The sequence below is a fragment of the Hemiscyllium ocellatum genome, chromosome 16 (genome assembly GCF_020745735.1).
Source record: "Hemiscyllium ocellatum isolate sHemOce1 chromosome 16, sHemOce1.pat.X.cur, whole genome shotgun sequence".
Classification (NCBI taxonomy): domain Eukaryota; kingdom Metazoa; phylum Chordata; class Chondrichthyes; order Orectolobiformes; family Hemiscylliidae; genus Hemiscyllium; species Hemiscyllium ocellatum.
Window position 1 is genome coordinate 58,519,870 of NC_083416.1, and position 19,863 is coordinate 58,539,732.

General features: G+C 40.7%; 1 protein-coding gene across 1 annotated transcript in view; it reads right to left on the reverse strand.

The window, feature by feature from the left end:
• Positions 1-19,287, reverse strand: part of LOC132823227 (organic cation/carnitine transporter 2-like) — a 98,344-nt gene extending 79,057 nt beyond the window's left edge. The window contains exons 1-3 of the mRNA XM_060836853.1: positions 18,826-19,287; positions 8,549-8,652; positions 2,276-2,430 (exon numbers count right to left, since the gene is read on the reverse strand). Coding sequence (XP_060692836.1) covers positions 2,276-2,430; positions 8,549-8,652; positions 18,826-19,215 — 649 coding nt within the window. The 5' untranslated portion in view covers positions 19,216-19,287. The remainder of the gene's footprint in view (positions 1-2,275; positions 2,431-8,548; positions 8,653-18,825) is intronic.
• Between the last annotated feature and the right edge of the window lie 576 nt (positions 19,288-19,863).

Consider the following 19,863-nt stretch of genomic DNA (forward strand, 5'->3'; position numbering starts at 1 on the left):
ATTTTCACAACAGAGAAGTAATCAATAACAGAGACTATGTCTTATTGGAAACAGAAAATAAAAAGAAAGAAGGATCTAGATTAGAGTTGAGAGTGTGGCACTGGAAAAGCACAGCAGGTCAGGTAGCATCCGAGGAGCAGGAGAATCAACGTTTCGTGCATCAGCCCTTCATCGGGAAAGATCTAGATTCGCCTTAACTCTGTTGCGTAAGTAATAATATGTCACTTTGCTATTCAGGCTAGTGTTGATGAAGCAGATAATTGTGAAGCATCCTTGGAGATGCAAAGCCTCCATGATGGACACTCATGCAATTTATGCTTCTGGAACACTTTCGTGAGCCAGTGAGGGTGGTTGATGCTACTCATTGTATCAAAACTGAAGAACCAAACATATTTAACAGTTAGCATGGCTCCACCACAAAGTGTAGTTCTTCACTGAAAACTACATTCATGGCATAAGAACAGCATTTAAAAGATATTCTACATCAAGTTATGTTAATGAGTGCCTATGGAGCAATTAGGAGCAATTGCAGATTCACTAGGTGCCTTAGGGAGGCAGCAGAACAATAAAATCATGCATATCACAGAGCAAACTAATTATAGAAAATAAACAAATTATCGTATCATAAAAGCATGAATGATCTAACATCCAAATACTTGGATTTTCTCACAGCAAAAGAATGCCAGGAATGTGCTGCTCAGCAGAATGGGAATTATTTACTTAAGGGGGTTTCATAGCAGTGATGATGGGTGTCTGGAATCTTTTGTGATTTATTGTTAAATTGCAGTGGGTTGTGTTTAATTTTCATTGTGGAATTTACTTCAGAGATAATGAATACACCCAGCAGTCCAACATATGGGTTTGCTCGTCGGGACTTACAAGAGTAGTAATGGAGGAATAGAAGGAGCGTTAGTTAGCTCCTCCAGTCTGTGTTGATATTCAATGTGTAATCTGAAACCTAACACCATACACACCCTCGGTTCCATAATCCCTTACATCTGGGTTAGCAAAAACCTGCTGAACTCTATATTTTAAAAAGTTATTTATTTGAGCATATACTGCTTTTACTAGAAGTCGGCTTACCATTTCTAATACAAAGTTAAAAATCACACAACACCAGGTTATAGTCCAACAGGTTTATTTGGAAGCACTAGCTTTTGGAGTACTGTTCCCTCATCAGGTGGTTGTGGAGGTAACGATCACACTCATTGAATTTATAGCCAAAGGAGTCCAGTGTCATGGAAATGTGATACAGTAAACAACCTTAAATTAAAACTTTCATCTTTTATAATAGGATATGCTGGAACACAAACCAGCATATCCTGTGATAAAAGATGAAAGTTTTAATTTAAGGTTGTTTACTGTATCACATCTCCATGACACTGGACTCCTTTGGCTATAAATTCAATGAGTGTGACCGTTACCTCCACAACCACCTGATGAAGGAGCATCGCTCCAAAAGCTAGTGCTTCCAAATAAATCTGTTGGACTATAACCTGGTGTTGTGTGATTTTTAACTTTGTCCACCCTAGTTCAACACCAGCACCTCCCAGTCATTTCTAATACACTTTTTTTACATGCAGAGTGGCTCGTATGTGGAATGAACTGCCAGAGGAAGTGGTGGATGCCTTCTACAGTTACAATATTTAAAAACCATTTGGATAAATTCATGAATAGAAAAGGTTTGGAGGGATATGGACCAAATACAGGCAAATAGGACGAGTTTGATTTGGTCAGCAAGGACTAGTTGGACTGAAGGATCTGTTTCCAGGCTGTATGACTTCGTGACTCTAAATAGGTTACACAACTCTCAAGCTTGTTCTGCCATTCAGTGAGAACATACCTAATCTGACTGTGGCCTTAACCCCACATTCACACTTACCCCTGATATAGTTTATGTTGTCACACTACATTTTATGAGTTACGATTCAAACTTTATTTTTTCCCTCCAAGTCAGTAATCCTCTGATTCATGTTCCCAGTTGGAATATTAGATTAGTTTAGATTAGGTTACTTACAGTGTGGAAACAGGCCCTTCGGCCCAACAAGTCCACACCGACCCGCCGAAGCGCAACCCACCCATACCCCTACATTCTTGTTCTGTGACATGTTTCAGAATTTTTTGACCATTTCTTTACAGGAAAGAACTGGAACAAAATGAAGCCTCCAAATTCCATGGGTTTTCTACTGGTTGTCCAGACCAATTTAGTGCCATACTGAGAATGACAGAAATATTGAGACAGCAGATAAAAATATTGAGTTTTACAGATATTTACCAAGGACAAAAGCAGCCACATAGTTGGAAATCTGTCCAAGGCCTACAATGAAATTCAGAAAGCAGAATATTTCCCAGCTTGGAGAGAATGCTTGAATTATGCTGAAAACAGTCTGTATGGCCATAGTTCCAAACAGAACTACTTTCCTTCCAAACCTAAAAAAAAATGAAATAAACTTTGAACTATATACTCTGGTACACTTACCAAGATACATATAAATAACAATGTCTTTATACACATTTTTACATGCTAAGTCATGCACACACTTGTACACATGCATGTGTGGTGTACACATTAAATCCACATTTTCTCAGTTATACATAAGTCTTACATATGAAAGTAGACTTGACCATTTATTCTTTGATTTATATTTTATTGGGACCGAAAATCTATGATAGTGTGGGCGCACACCTGCTGTAAGCAATGTGATGGTGTACCAGAATGATTAGAAACTTAAGGTGGTATGATGGCTCAGTGGGTAGCACTTCTGCCTCACGGTTTGAGGGAGCCAGGTTCAATTCCAGCCTCTGGTGATGGTTGGTGTGAAGTTTGCACATTCTCCCTGTGACAGTGTGGATTTTCTCCCACAGCCCAAAGATGTACATGTTAGGTGGATTGCCCATTGCCCATTGGCTAAATTGCCCATTGTGTCCAGGCAGGTAGAGGTTGTTTGGATTAGCCATGGGATACACAGAGTTGTGAGTTTGGGTGGGATCATCTTTAGAGAGTTAGTGTGGACTTGTAGGACTGAATGGCCTGTTTCTGTACTATAGGGATTCTCAACAAGATGGGACCCAGAAATGTAAAATCTCAATTTTATCTTTGGGTTTTTAGGATATCCTGTTAGGAATGTAACATTAGCATGCTCCCCCAAAAAACTATGACTTCACTAAAACTATCTGACAAAGACTGGAGTTAGGATCCCACCTGTCCCTTGAGATTTGTTGAGGGGCAGAGAGTTGATTGATTTGCTTGAAGAAATCAATTTCCATCTTTATTATTAAATATACTGTAGGGACTGTATGATCAATTGGAAGGTCTTTCCTCAGATCAGGGGTGAAATGGCTGAAGTCAAAAAGATCTGAACTTTTTTTGTAACAAGGAATCATGGAATTAAATTTCATGATTGACAGTAGCAATTGCTTCTGAACCATTTCAGATAGCTATAAGCATTAGACTTCAAATGATTTAGGTTTCACTTTACTCATTACTGACAAGACCATGGGCCAATGCGTTTGTACAAAATCACCAAAGTAATCTCAGCATTTCAGCATTCGGTGCAGTTAGTGCATGCAATAAAGGATGAAGTTGGTATGAACAATAGAATGTGGCCTTGCTTGAAGATATATATGAAAAGGGAAGCACAAGACAATGTTCTACAAACTCTATCTAATGTGACTTCATTTGAAATCATCATTGAGATGAAATATATGCACAGGAGCCAGTATCTCATCAAAAAGTCATCCTTTATATACAAGTGCACAATACATGGACTCTGACCAGCCAGCTCAAAGTCAGTCCCTACAGTGAGGAGACTCTCTAAGTTTCCCGTTTATATCCATCAGCCAGGGCTCTGTAATTGGTGCAGGTTAGCAAGTCTAATCAAGGATCCCATACTCAATGAGATCCACCTGGCTCTTGTTCCAATCACTGGAGGAAGAAAGAGGAAATTAAAATCAATGTGGGGATTGTTCTTAGTCTGTTCCATGCATTCCTTGGGAACTAGCTGAAATACAGAGCCTTGAAGCAAGTCATCAACCTAATATCCCTGCCATTGGAAGTGTGTGGTATGGCAATGCAAGGAGCTCCGAAAAGAAGATAGAGGAATTTTATAAATTAATTTCAAAATGGTCCACTTCTATTTTCCTCAAAACTTTTTAATGCACTTTTTTTTCCAACAACATACTCTTCACTGCAACTGTTGTTCAAATCTATTATATCTGTGCTGTAGTAACTGATATCTGCATCATAAGTTGGCTGTATTGTTTTTCCACATCTATCTACAAATTACATTTAAACCCATATGAAAATTTAGGATATTGGAAAAACTCATCATAGAGTTAAATTGCACATTTTAGCCTTTTTTTGCCTCAAGGTGTTACGTATGGGAATAAAATGCTTCTTCCAATATCACACTATGTTAAAACACTGATCAATCACATCCTTATTGGAGTATAGGTTTACCAAATGTTAATGACACTTTTAAACTGTCCCAATTTTGCTGTCCAAGCTCTTGATAACATTAAAATCTGTTCCTTATATTCACTGAGGCTAGCAGCCAAAAGTACCCAGGGAGTGAAACTGGTGTGTGCTAATTTCTCAAAATGTGAGTCAGCCATCTCAAGCATTTTCTTTTCAAAGGCTGCTGTATGGAAGTGTGCCTGAATACTGTAGAGCAGCCAATGGCATAACCATTTTCAAAAAGAGAGACAGAGTTAACTTGGGTAATTATAATCCTACTAATTTAGCATCTGTGAGAGTGAACATTGTAGTGTACTTATTGTATTTGAGTTTAACATCATGTGTAACCCAATTCAAAACTCTGAGGCGTTTCCTATCTCATATCAAATTCTGTTCATCCTTCACCCCTGTCCCACATTCCGATACTTTAAAACATCTAATCTTTATTTTACACTTCCCTCCATGGTTTCACCTCTCCCTAATCTTGTAACCTTTAGTCCTGTTACAAATGTTCCCTCTACATTGTGTGGCATCATAGCAGCTGGGAAGCTTCATGCATGCCATTGGCTTTTGAGCACATAGTTTGTGCTTGTGGAAGGTACTGCCACACACAAACTTGGAGGTCCACACATTGGCAGGAAAAATTAGAGGGAATGTTGTCCATAACAGCTAGAGTATTATACGCTGTTCTGGAATCCACATTTTTGAAAGGATGCGATTGCACTGGAGAAGGTGGAGAGCAGATTCTCCAGGATGTTGGAAGGTCTGGAAAGTTTCAACTATGAAGAGAGATTGGGCAGGCTGGGGTTGCTTTCCATGTAGCAGAGGAGACTGAATGGTGACAGGATTGAGATGCGCAAAATTGTGAAGGCATAGACAGGGTAGATAGGAAAGAACCCTTTCTCTTGATGGAGCAATCAATAATTAGGGTACATAGATTTAAGGTAAAGGCAGGAGATTTAGATGTGGTGTGAGGGGAAAAAAAATCACCCAGAAGGTGGTGGGAATCTAGAATCTACTGCACGTAAGACTGGTAGAGGCAAAAACCCACAGAACATTTCAAAATGTACTTGTAATGACAAGGCCGTTCCACAACTATGGGACAAGTGCAGGAAAATGGGATTAGAATAGTTAGGTGTTTGATTTTAACTCGAGCAAAGTCATGGGGACTTTTTCCATGTTGTAGACCACTGATGATTCTAGTGGCTACTAATTTTGTTTTGAATGATCATTCCTATTACCAGCAAGGACCAATGGCCGTGGCGTTAGACCACAGATGTGTGCAGCTTTCTGGCAAGCCCTGAGGATGCTGGACTCTGATCTCCATGGCAGACGCAAGGCAAACCATCACATGGCTAACTGCACTGCTTCAGCCCTTGGTCAATGTAAGACCATTGTGTCCCACATACCTGTCTGCTGCTTCTGTCCCTCTCTGAGCATGTGGACAGAGTTCCTGATTGCCATCACCAGTGAGTTGTCTCCTGCCTGTAGCTGAATAGGTTCTTGTTCCCTGAAGGCCCTCTGAGTACTAGCAGCCTGGGAAATTGCTGTCCTCGGACAGAAGCTGTCACAGTGAGGTGCTCACCAAATTGTGCTCCTACACTCCCTGAGCCTAACTTTCCCACAATGTGGTCAGTGTCTGAGCTGACTGGAGACTGCTGGAGGCAGCCTTGCCGATGTTTACTCCAACTCTTGAACACTTTCTTGCTCAGAGTTGGAGGAGGTGGCTGCTGGTGGAGCAGGCTGTTTCTATGCGATAGTGGTTGAGGGGCTGGCTGTGAGCTAAAAGACAAAGAAGGCAATGTGGCCAATGGGTGGTCGTAGTATGCAAGAATGATGCTGACACCGGGGTTACTGTGAGAATTACAGTGGAATAAAAAATGATACTTGCCCAGTTGGGATGCATGTGGATATCCTAGCATCTCCACAAGAGTGGTCCCAAATTCTCTCCTTGCAGGAGTTGAGGAGTCAAACGTTAGGTTCCTCTCCAACCTTCTAGGCCTTTTCTACCATATTAGAGTTTGTTTTTCTGTGGGAGTGAGTGGAAGAAATGAATTGGATGCCATGCAAGTGCAGGTTGGTGTAAGTGTGGGTGATCAACAAATGGTAAGCTGTCCCGGGAAGAAGAGAGACCAGCACAGAGGTCACGCAGGGTTAATGGTGTGGGATGCTGATTGTGGTGACAGCAAGTGAGGAAAGGTGTCACAGGCGATGGTGAGAGTGGCAGAGCATGAACCTTGATGCAGCAGCAGAGGGACAGTGAGTGTAAGATAGTAGACAGAACAGTGTACCACTTACCCTGATGAAATGAAGCAAGTGTATGGCTTTCTTATGGCATTGCTAGCTGTTTCTTCACATCATTGAGATGGCTCTGGCCCAAGATGGTAGCCATGATAACCTGTCATGTTCTGATGCTGCAGACTCTTCTGCCAGTCCTCTGGGAAAAAGAGTTCCCTCCTTTGCACCATCGCATCAACCGGGATGTCCAGATCCCTGTTAGATGATCGTGCTGCCAGCTTCCTCTTCTCTGACATGTTCAAATTCCTCCTTGACCAAGCAATACAGCTTCAGAATGCCAGAGCCCATGAGGGTACACAGTGGCTTTTTAAAGATGGCACAGGTGCCAGGATTTCTGGCTTTTCAATGGATATCAACCGAGTGGTGAATGGTTCTAGGAACAACGTGGTGAGCGTGGGACAGAATCAGACATGAGGGGGCCGTAGGGTGTGACAAGATTTCTCACTGAACCTCGCAGCAAGAATCCCTCTCAAAAAATTCAAAACAATCACATTTACAGAAAAAAAATGGAGAACCCAGCCCATATTTGATTTTTGGCCTTCATTTTTTTTTAGTCATCCTTTGCTGGTCGCTAAGATTGTCCCAATCTTATTCTCAGTGTTGTATGCCTTTTCTTTCATTTCAATATCATCCTTAACTTCCTTACTTAACCACAAATGGTGCACTCTCTCATAGAGTCTTTCTTACTCAATGGAACATATCTTTATTGAGAGTTTTGAAATCTCCATAAGCATCTGCCACCATTTATACATTGTATTACCTTTCAACCTATTTCTCAGTCCACTGCAGCTAACTCTGTCTTTCTCCTTTGTAATTGTCTTTATTTATTGGACTTGTCTCAGATCCATGATTCCTATCTTCAAACTCATGTGAAATTGTTGCATTTTATAATCACTCTTGCATAAGGAATCATTTACTTTGGGATCATTATGTAATCCTGTCTGATTACAAGTTACACATCTAACATATCCTGCACTGTTGTTACCTCACCACCATTTTCTATGCCAACTGAGGTTATGTTGAAGGGCTCTCCTTCTGAACCTCTCCCCCTACCTGAGGCATTGCGCCACTCAGGTTAAACCACTCTGAGGTGTCTCTCTCTGATGAGAGTGCAGTCTATGGTCTGGTAAGATTATGGTGACATTTGTTTGTATTGTCATATTCCAGGACTGACTCTCACCTGGACACACCAGAAGGATAAAGAGTTCAGCTCATGAAGCAGGATCTTGGTCAGTGAAAGGTGACCATCAGGAACCTAAGATTTTTCTTTTGGTTTTAATGTAGCTCATGGTAAGAAGTGGAGTTCGAGGGGAATGTTGGGTGAGAGAAAGGTGGAGGGGTGATATTGGGAGAAAGAGAGTTTTGGTACAAGGAAGGCTTATGATTTCATACAGGAGAAGATGATCGCTATCCACTGGCCTACAAGGAATCCATTAAAGTTTTAAGTAATGTTTGATAACGATGCTTCTTCAGGTCCTCAATCCTAGCACAAAAGCTTTCGCCAAGGTGGTCAGAGATGTTCAGTTTGCCTGATCCAAGGTCGAAAGTACTTTGATATTTGAAGGATTTCACCTGATCCAGACCTCTGAATATTCACAATGACCAAACTGCTTATAGCTAGCACTTAACTTATTTCCTAACATTCAGACATTAAAATAGCATTCAATAGGAACGCCACACAAATAATATGTTACGACACAGTTTCTAGATTAACCTCCACATGCTCACCATATTTTTTTCGGTACTTGGGGCTAAAATTCCTTCTGGCAGAGGGGATCAGAAGAAATAACTCACCTGTCAGATAACTGCCCAGAAACAAAGGAACCAGCCAACACTCCCACAAAGAATGCTGACATAGAAAATGGCCCTTTCCAGTCATTGTCGCACACCAAATCCCACTGAAATGTAAAAGCAAAATGAAAAATTCAAACAAAATTGCAAGCAAATTATTTTACCATTTAAAATCTAAAAATAGAAAGAAATGGGGTATAGGAGAATTGCATTTCACAAATCAAACCTACTTTGATGTCATTCTAACCTCAGTCATAAGTCACATGACACCAGGTTACAATCCAATAGGTTTATTTGAAATCACAAACCTTCAGAGCACTGCTCCTTTGTCAGGTGAAGTCACTTCAACTCACGAAGGGGCCGTGTTATGAAAGCTTGTGATTTCAAATAAACCTTGCTGGACTATAACTTGGTTTTCTGTGACTTCTGACTTTGTCCACCCCACTCCAACACCAGCAATTCCACATCAAGTTGAGCCTCAAGCCAGTTCTCACATCTCTACCTATCAGGTTGTGGGTCCAATTCCTATTCTAGAGCTTTAAGCACATAATCTCAAGTTAAGATTCAGTTCAGTTTTGTTGGAGTTCAGTATTTTGGATGAGATGTTAAATTATAATCCCCATTTGCCTTTTCTGAAAGGAAAAAAAAAAGAAACACCATTTGAAAATGAGCAGGCTATATTTTCAGTCAAAACTTATTCAACAGGCAATATAACTGAAGTAGATTACAGGTACGTATCCCTTTATCCAAAATGCTTGGGACCAGCTGCTTTGCAGGAATTGGAATTTTTGCAATTTTCAGAACTAATGTAGGGTGCAGGGCAGAAACCCATAAGCAAACACAAATACTGTACTGCAGCAAAAACATATGAATACTGGCACTAAGTGGGTTAAATAAAGACTAGAAATACTATCACATTTTATTTATAGTGTAATATATACAAATTCATGAAATACATTGACTATAAATATTCAACATTTTATTTTTATAAAAGAATTCCAATAAAAACATTTTGTAAAACTCAAACATACACAGCTTCAGCGCTATGGTAGGCTGTGGTTTTAAAGGCTTCTTCAAGTGTCATCTGTCTCATTGACATAGGTTTCTGTCTAAGCAATGTCTCTTTAATTGAGTAAATTGCCATAATCTCTTGCTTACTGATAAATGAACATTGTTCAAGGCCAGCAATTAACTGATCACACATTTTCACCCATATTGTCAATGGAGACTTTTTCAACTGTGTTCACTAACTCATCATCATCATCATCATCATCATCATCATCTATGATCTACTATCCTCACAATTATCTGCACAGGAACCTATATTTAAAACCATTTCACCAAGTTCCCATCGCTCAAAGAACGCACGACAGACACATCATTGTCAATGTTCAGCATTTCTTCGATGTCAACTTCATGTAATTTATTTACACTTTCATCCGATAAATTTTGTGCATAAGTAACAAGGCTTGCTATCATCTTCTTCTCTTCTGTGACATGAAATCCTTCAAACTCTTCACCTACAGTTTCATTTTCAAGAAAGATTGTTGTAGGCCAGAGTCTGTGCCAAGCATTTATTAATGTTGTATTATCAACATCATTCCAAGCATTAGCAACTGCGTAAATGACATCCTTAAGACTAAACTCTTTCAGGAAGTCTTGAATTCCTACCTCTCTGTTGACTGAGAGGTAGGAATTCAACACAGTGATAGTTCCTGACACCATATTCTTCGGTAAGATGCCGCATAGCCACACCACGATCAAGCTTCTGCAATAATTCTACTATCTGCATTATTGATAATGATAGATGCTTCCTTTTCTTAATATTATTGTTAGCCATAGATGTACCTGCACCTCTTTTTGACATTTTCACTCTAAAATGAAACAATTTAGCACAGTAAAAACAATATACAACTGACATCTCCAAGTGCAATATGTAATAAAGTGTACAGTGCTAAAAGGGGTGCAGGAGCAGACTGTTTTTGTGCATTAATCATTGAACCTGTTTTCAAGATGGCAAGGGAGAAGGACACTTCAGCTGGAGCTTATCCATTCTGTCTCTTTCTTTCTCGTTTCTTTCCCTCTTTTCTTCTCTCTTGGTAAATCTTTTCCTTTTTCCCTTCGCTCCTGGCTTCAGCTTGGAAGCGGCGAGGCGTCCTCTTGGTCTGGCCCAGCCCATGGCGGCATCTCTACCTGATCTCTCAGCAGCACATTGTGGTCTCTTGGCTTGGTGTGGCAGTATCTCGGCCTGGCCTCTCTGCCCAGCGTGGTGATGTCTTGGCCCAGTCTCTCGATGGCCTGGGGCAGGCTCTCAGCCCGATGTAGCAGTCTCTTGGTCCAGCGTGACGGTATCTCGATGCACGAGTGGGTCCCAGTCAAAAAGTATGGTTCTGGAAAAGCACAGCAGGTCAGGTAGCATCCGAGGAGCAGGAGCGTCGTCGTTTCGGACATTATGCTGCCTGACCTGCTGTGCTTTTCCAGCACCATATGTTTTGACTCTGACTCTCCAGCATCAAACAGTCCTCACGTACTCCTAGTATGAGAGGGCCCTGCCCAGGTATGGTCCAGAGGTAGCAGGAGGAGATCAGGGAGGTAGCATCTTCAGCAGCAATGGCACAGCAGCCTAATACAGGAAGAGCAAGCAGCGAAAGAAGCTCCCCCATATCTGAGGTGGTGGCATTGAGAACAAACAGCTGAGGTCTCCCATTAACGGCTATCGAACTTTTAACTTTAATCCTTTATTTTCCTAGTTTATAGCAAGAAGGAATTTAATGTTAGCTATTATTTTATTTCTTTATTTTTCAACTTATTATGCGTAGGCTATGCTCCTGTATTTCTGTACTTGAACACGTGGCGATAAAAATCTAAATCCAAATCTGAATCTGAATGTGAATGCAACAGAACAGGTTAAAAACATGATCAGTAAAGCATGCAGGACCTTGGGATTTATCAATAGGGAGTGAAAATGCAAAGAAGTCTTATCACACTGAATAAAACACTCGTTTGGCTTTATTTAAGAGTATTACATCAATTTGTGGGCAGCGCACCTCAGAAAGAAGGCAAAGGAATTAGCAAAGGTGTGGAAAAGATTAATGAAAATGATTCCATGGATAGGAATTTTCAGTTACTATGTTAAAGAAAATGGATCTATTCATCGGAGAAAAGGAGGCTGGATCAAGATATTCAAAATTACGAGGAGTTTGGACAGACTAGCAAAGGAGAAGGATTGCTGGTAGGATTGAGAATCAGACACCACTGTCAAAAGAAGAAATGGTGACTTCACAGAGCATGTGGTAAGGATCTGGAACATACTGACTGAAAGAATAGTGGAGCAGGTTGAATTGAACTAGTCAAGAGGAAATCATGTTATTATTTAGAATATTGTGAGCAATTCTGGTCTCCCTCGTATAGTAAGGATATTTTGAAACTTGAAAGGATTCAGAAAAGATTTACAAGGGTGTTGCCAGGGTTGAAGGGTTTGAGCAAGAGGGAGAGGCTGAATAGGCTGGGGCTATTTCCCTGGAGCCTCAGAGAGGTAACCTTATAGAAGTTTATGAAATCCTGAGGGGCATGGATAAGGTAAATAGACAAGGTCTTTTTCCTGGGGTGGAGGAGTCTAGAAGTAGAGGGCATAGGTTTCAGGTGAGAGGGGAAAGATATAAAAGGGGTGTAAAGGACAACGTTTTCATGCAAAGGGTCGAGTGTGTATAGAATGAGCTGTCAGAGGAAGTGGTGGAGGCTGGTACAATTACAACATTTAAAAGGCATCTGGATGGGTATATGAATATGAAGGGTTAAAGAAATATGGGCCAAGTGTTGGCAAATGGGATTAGATTAATTTAAAATATCTGGTCAGCAGGGATGGGTTGGACCGAAGGATCTATTTCCGTCTGTAACATGTCTATGACTCCATGATTCTATCTGAAAAGAAACAGTCAGCAAGGCTGCAAGCTGAAGACAGGGAAGACAGGGAAGACAGGGACAGCAAAGCTACGACAAGCTAAATGACCACCTGTATTGTACTATTGTACAATTCTGATTCTATAGGCATGAGTTAATGTCCTCCCCTGGCACAATTGCCAGGAAGATGGTACTTAATCATCCTGGCTGCTGTATATTGAACCCATTATTAGCAATAATTCCATTTGCATGTATACACATTCTAGTCAACCTGGAAACATGCTATTTTAGACATAACGATGAACTATGAGACAAGACTGAATAATAACCTCACGGAAAAGAACCTCTAGGCAACTGGGGTCATAACATGAGAAAGTACATGCTCAGCTTGATGGACTAATATGTTGATCCAAAACTAATATTTTAAACTTAAATAAAACTTTCGGCATCCAATCGATGAAGGAAGTATGAATTCAAATTTCATAATGGCAGTTTGAAAAACTGAAAAAAGTTTTTAAAAAAAAATTGGAAATAAAGAGATGGCTTCATTAATACTGACCATGAGGCTGTCTGACTTTTCTATAACAACCCCAACTACTCCAACGACTTCCTTTAGGAAGGAAACCTGTCAACCTGTCAGACCTATAGGTCACACCTCAATGTCTTCTAATGTTGGCACTAGCCATCCAGCCAGCTGTAACAACTGAATTAGCAGAGTTAAGGAAGCTTCATCTCCTTCACAGATTGGTCATAAATGTAGCACTGCCAGTAACTCACACAATCAAAGAGTAGACAATGATTAAAAAATATAACCAAGTTAAAAATATAAATCAGTCAGTACTTTGACCCATGATCGCTGTTATGTGAATCTGACATAAAGCACACGTGTAATCAATGAATGAGGCTCGTCTGTGATCTCCAACCTAGTCAATTTCCAAATAATCACTATCTCAGTCCAGACATGAAAGATTCCCTATAGGATGACCACATTATGTTTCAAAGAAATTGGGTTAGTAATTAAATTGCTGGCGTAATAGAAGCAATAGCAACATCATTTTGAAGTAAGCCAAACCGTCCCGGCGAGAGAACTCCAGTGTCACCCCTCAGAACATTGCTTCTGTTCAAACTCAAATAAGTGTAACACTTTGTGATCTCTACAGGTTGTGCAGAGAAAGATGCCAGAGCATCCTATCCAGTGGATACCCAAGTGGACTGTCAAAGTAATTTGATGGACTGTCTAAATGACAGAACCTACAAGCACCAAGGTGTCACTTGGCTGATAGTGAGAGGGTCTTTTACCCTCAGACCCTTCCAGCACACCCAGAACCTCTTCACTATCATGCAGTGTTCATGAGATGGGTGTAGTGAAGATGTACCATCAACCACCTCCTTCTGAAGTGTGCCTTTACAAAGCATGTCACAAAAGGCATCCAGAGATTTTCATCTTGGTCCATCCCAAGCAGTTCCATAAGGCAGAAGGTTTATCATCCTGGTTGTTCCCAAGGACACAAACTGAAACAAACATCAACTATTGCTGGAGGACCTTCAGCCAAAATATTCTTTATTTGGCCTGAAACCTGTTGGTTTTTCAATTAAAAGTGCTGTTCACAGACAGGTGTTGCATCCTGGCATATTTCAATGACCATGACTATGTTCAGAGGAAGCATCATACTGAAAACAGTGTCCACAAAAGAGAATGACCACTAGCTAAGACCCCCATGTTGTAGTACATTGAGAAACTGGAATCCACATAAAACCACTTTGACTGTGTGTTCAGTATGAAATGCATTTTGTAAATAAAATCTGCAATTATGAATATAATGAGGCATCACTGTACTGAAACAAATTGAGCTGTAGTGATTTTTATTTAATTTTAGCTTTGAACAGCTAAAATTTACTTACACGTTTTCTTTAATACAGTAGATTTCTGGAAACAAATTTAGAGAGCCCACCACCTCCTCTGGTCAATTGTGGACTGGTAACAAATGTAGCCCTTCCAGAGATTGTTAAGAATCACAGAACACCAGGTTATAGTCCATATTTGGAAGTACCAGCTTTTGGAGCGATGTTCTTTCAATAAATAAAATAACTGAAAGAAGTTAAACTTTCCTAACTGGGATAAAGATATAATTCAGCATATAAATCAGATTCAGATTGCTATTCAGTGAGTTCAATGATACACTGTAACTGCTTGTCAGTGATGCAGACAGGAATGTTGAAGGTGGTGAACAGGATACTAATCAAGCTGTTTCCTTCTTTACAGTGTTAAGCTTTTTGAATATTGTTGAAGCAGAGTGGAGTGTATCCCATTATACTACTGAATTCAACCTTGCAGATGGTGGACAGGCTCTGGGGAGACAACAGCTCAGTCACTTGTCCCAGAACTCTCAGCCTGTTCCTGCAGCTACAGTATTTGGTCATCTGGTTCAATTCAGTGACGGCAAATTCTGGGAACTGCCAGTGGGCATTCAGCAATAATAGTACTGTTAGATCTCAGAGAGATACTGCTAAATTCTTGCTTGTTGGAGGTGATCATTGCCTGGCACTTGTTCATTAAGCAGTTTCAAATGATAAATATGAAACCTTCAGAAATCTTTGGACAATAGGTTGTTTACCAGCAAGTAGAACCACATATCTTGCCTGAATTCTGAAGTCACTGGTTAATGCAGTAGGGTTCAGCTGAATTTTAGAATTTTTTTTCAGCAATGAAGGAGGGTGGTGGAGTAAATGATAGATGGTTATGAAGCCCAGAGAGCAAAAACAATTGTTGGGCAGGCAAAGGAATGGGTAATGTCTGTCTGGAGAAATGAATAGCTGCTGATTTAGACTGTTACTAATGGGATGGTTGTGGTATCTGCCCATGTAACAACAAGGCCAAGTGTTTGGGAATTGGGATAAGGATATGGAAGAAGGTGCTCATGCGCTAAAAATTATTAAAGTCTGTGTTCACTGGGCTGTGGGGTCCCCAAGTGGGAAGTGAGATGTTGTGTGCCACCTGCAAGCAAGTGAAAATACCTTGGAGAAAGAAGCTCAAGGAACAACAAGTCCTAACAAGCCAATTGGATCATCTCTATGAACCCTGTGAACAGACACCGTTATATAATATTATATAATTGCCTTTATATTATATATAGACAACGGAGTGCAAATGAACCTCTTGAACAATATAAAAGTGTTGGGGCATTCTTAACAGGGAGATAGGGAAGGCAAAGAGGATGTGAGATAGCTTTGGCAAATGAGGTTAAAGATGATTCAAAGAGATTTTACAAGCACATTAAGAGCAACTAGAGAGAGAACAGGACCCCATAAAGATCAACTAGGATATTTTTGAACCTCAGGGGAAGGGAGAAGTATTAAATTAATATTTCTTGCCAGTTTTTACTGCAGAGAAAAAAATGGAGGCTAGAGAACTCAAGGGAATAAATATTGTTTTGAAAATAGTACACATTGCCAAAGAGAAAGTATTGGACGTCTTGGAAAATGTAAAGATGAATAAATGTCCAGGACCTGATCTAGTGTATCCCAAGACATTGAGGAAAGTTGGGGTGGAAATTGCAGGACCTCTTTCTCAAATATTTGTATCACCTATAACTATAGGTGAAGTGCTGAATGACTGAAGAATGGTCAATATTGTGCCTACGTTTATGAAGGGAAGTAAGGAGACCCCTGGGAACTTTAGACCTCGGAGTCTGACTTCAGTGATGGGTAAGTCGATGGAAGTGATTCTGAAAGATAGGATTTATATGCATTTGGAGAGTATTTATGGATAGTCACCAAGACTTTGTGTGACAGTAATCAAATGTCTCAAACCTGATTGAGGAAGTAATTGAAATGATTAATGAGGGCAGAGCGGTAGATGTTGTTGACTTGGACTTTAGTCAAACCTTTGACAAGGTTCCACACAGTAGGCTAATTAGTAAAACAAGGTTACATGGGATTCAGCATGAGCTTGTCAATTGGTTACAACATTGGCTTAATGGCAGGAGGCAGAGAGTGATGGTGGAGGGTTGTTTTTCAGACTGGAGTCCTGTGACCAGCGGTATTCCACAGGGATTGGTGATAGGTCCACTTTTGTTTGTCATTTATATAAATGATTTAGATGAGGATATAGAAGGCGCAGTTAGTTAGTTTCTAGGTGACACCAAAATCAGTGGTATAGTAGACAGTGAAGAAGGTTATCTATGACTACAAAGAGATCTTGATCTGTTGGGTCAATTGGCTGATGAATGGCAGATGGAGTTCATTTTAGATAAATTACAGGTATTGCATTTTGGTAAAACAAACAAGGACAGGACTTATACAATTTAAAGTAGGGCCTTTGGTCGTGTTATAGAACAGAGAGACTGAGGAATTCAGGTACATAATTATTTGAAGTTTATTGGTAGTTAAGAAGGCATTCCTGCCTTCAATGCTCAGACCTTGGAGTATAACAGTTGGGATGTTATGTTGAAGTTGTGTAAGTACTCTTCCGGAGTACTATGTCCAGTTATGGTCACCCTGTTACAGGAAGGATATTATTAAGCTAGACAGGGTTCAGAAGAGGGTTATCAGTATGTTGCCGGAAATAGAGGGTTTGTGTTTAGGAGAGGGTGGATAGACTTGGACTTTATTTTTCACTGGAGCGTAGGAGATTAAGGGGTCACCTTAGAGATTTATAAGATCATGAGGGGAATAGATAACGTGAATGGCTGGTGTCTTTTCCCTACGGTGGGGGATTTCAAGATTAGGGAAAATGTTTTTAAGGTAAGAAGATTTAAAAATACATAAGGGTTTTTTTTACAGAGTGATTGCTGTGTGGAATGAACTCCAGAGGAAGTTGTGGACATGGGTACAGTTACAATGTTTAAAAGACATTTAGGTAAGTATATGAATAAGAGATGTTTGAAGGGATGTTTGAAGCACAGGCAATTGGTACTAGTTTAGGTCAGCGCTATGGTCAGCATGGATTGGTTGGAGCGAAGGGTCTGTTTCTGTGCTGTACTCTATGACTATGACTAGTATTATTCTATTCAGATAAATTACACAAATCATTTAGGACTGGAGAAGGAGTAAGACTCAGTTCACAGGGGCACGAAGTTAGCAAACACAAATTCAAATTAAGATTAGATTTCCTACAGTGTGGAAACAGGCCCTTCGGCCCAACAAGTCCACACTGACCCTCCGAAGAGTAACCCACTTCCCTCTGACTAATGTACCTAACGCTATGGGTAATTTAGCATGGCCAGTTCACCTGACCTGCACATCTTTGGACTGTGGGAGGAAACCAGAGCACCTGGAGGAAACCCACGCAGACACGGGGAGAATGTGCAAACTCCACACAGACAGGAGGCTGGAATCAAAACCGGGTCCCTGGCGCTGTGAGACTGCAGTGCTAACCACTGAGCCACTGTGCCGCCCACACGGTGTAGACCATTTGGCTTTTCAAGCATGCTCCACCATTTAATAAGATTGTACTTTTAGGTCATTTAAATGGTCATATGGATGAAAATGGAATAGAGTAGGATAGATAGGCTTCGGAGTGGGCCCACAGGTCAGCGCAACATCGAGGGCTGAAGGGCCTGTACTGCACTGTAATGTTCTATGTTCTATGTAATGTAACCTTAATTCCATGTTTTACCTACTCTTGACAATCTTTTGCCTGTTGCTTCCTAACAAGGATCTATCTACCCATGCCACTTATGACACTTTGAGAGTCATTGCCAATTAAGCCTTTTCAGAAGCTATCGCTCACCTCTTTTCTTAAATAGGTGACCTGTTATTTTTAGATGGCTCTTAGTTTGGTATCATTCCACAAAAGGAAACATCCCCTTCACAGCTACACTAGGAAGATCCTTAAGATATTAGATGTTTTAATCAAGTTGCATCTTTCTTTCCTTAAATCCAGCAAATAAAAGGCTAGTTTATCTAACTTTTCTTCATATATCAGTTTATCTATACCAGGCATTAGTCCAATAAACTTTCTCTGAACTCTTTCCAGTGCAACTACCTCCTTCCTCAATAAGGAGACCAATATTGTACACAGTATTACAGATGTGGTCTCAACACTGCGCTGCAGAAGAGATACAGAATCTCCCTATTTTTGCATACAATTGCCTGCACAATAAACAGAAACATTCTTAATTTTCCTAATTACCAAGCATACCTGCCCACTAGGACACCCAGATTCCTCTGCATCTCAGAGGCAGAAGTCTCATGCTCAGAAAATGAAAGGTCCCAGATTAAACCACATTGGGCAGAGGCCCCATAAACAAAAGTGGAGTTGCCCAGCCAAGTTTGGATTTAAATGCATCTGCTCCCTTTACTTAAAAAGCATCGAGATACATGACATTCACCTTCACAAACTACTCCCTGTCTCACACTGTGTCTGCTCCAGCCCTTACCTCGCTGACGATGGTGGAGATGTACTGCTCCTTACTGTACACCCATCCATCCAAACAGGGCTCCTGTCCCACCTCAGAAATATTGACGGAATCCGGGTCAGGGAATATCTCCGAGAGGTTCTTGATCACATCCAACCGGTACCGTCTACATTTGCTGTACTGGAGTTTGTCCTTGTCTTGTTCCAGAGGGATCGTGCGGTTCATCCACGCTTCACTGAGGTTGAGGTTCCCGGGAATGAAACAGCGGTGTTCAGGAGTATCCCCGACAAAAACTATGGACATTCCGCAGAAACCATTGGGCAAAATGCTGAGACTCAAGAGGAAGAAGATAATTTTCTGAAAGGGTCCCCACTCTCCGAGAAAAGCGGTGATTTCATCGTAATCCCGCATGTTAGTGACAGTGGGAGAACCGGCAGTAACTCTCTTCCGTAAAACTGCAGCAACTTGTCGTCAGGAGGCAGACCGGAACTACAGACTGGAGCTGGTTCAAACTGTAGTAACAGCTCAATTGTTTCCAGCTATAAATATTAATCTGATCTTCGGCCGGCTCCTCCCTATCCCACTGCACTGTACACCAAGAGAGATTCGTTCAGTAAACAGCTCAATTGCCAACTCTGAGCTTCGCCTGGATACTATTTGGCAGGACAGGCACTCTGAGGTTATGTTTAACCACAAAACCATGATTAGCATTTCTGTTTAGTTAGTTGCTACTGATAAGGAATGAAACATATTCTACAAATGCACACAAACAAAGCAAGTGACTTACATTGAATGCACTTTTGCTGCTTATTGACACTAAGGTATAAAGATAATTGGAACCTTATTAACACAAGGCACAAAGGCAAACAAGTAATGTTCAACAAGTATAAACTATGGATTATATTGCAGCCAGAATGTGGTGCAGTGTTGAGGTACCCCACTTCAGATGACACTCTGAGGATCTGATTCTTACAACTGGTCACTGATTAGCAAATTAGAAACTAGATCAAAGTGACAGGCATCATCAGGAAATAGTGAAAACCTGACTCTGACTCTCTG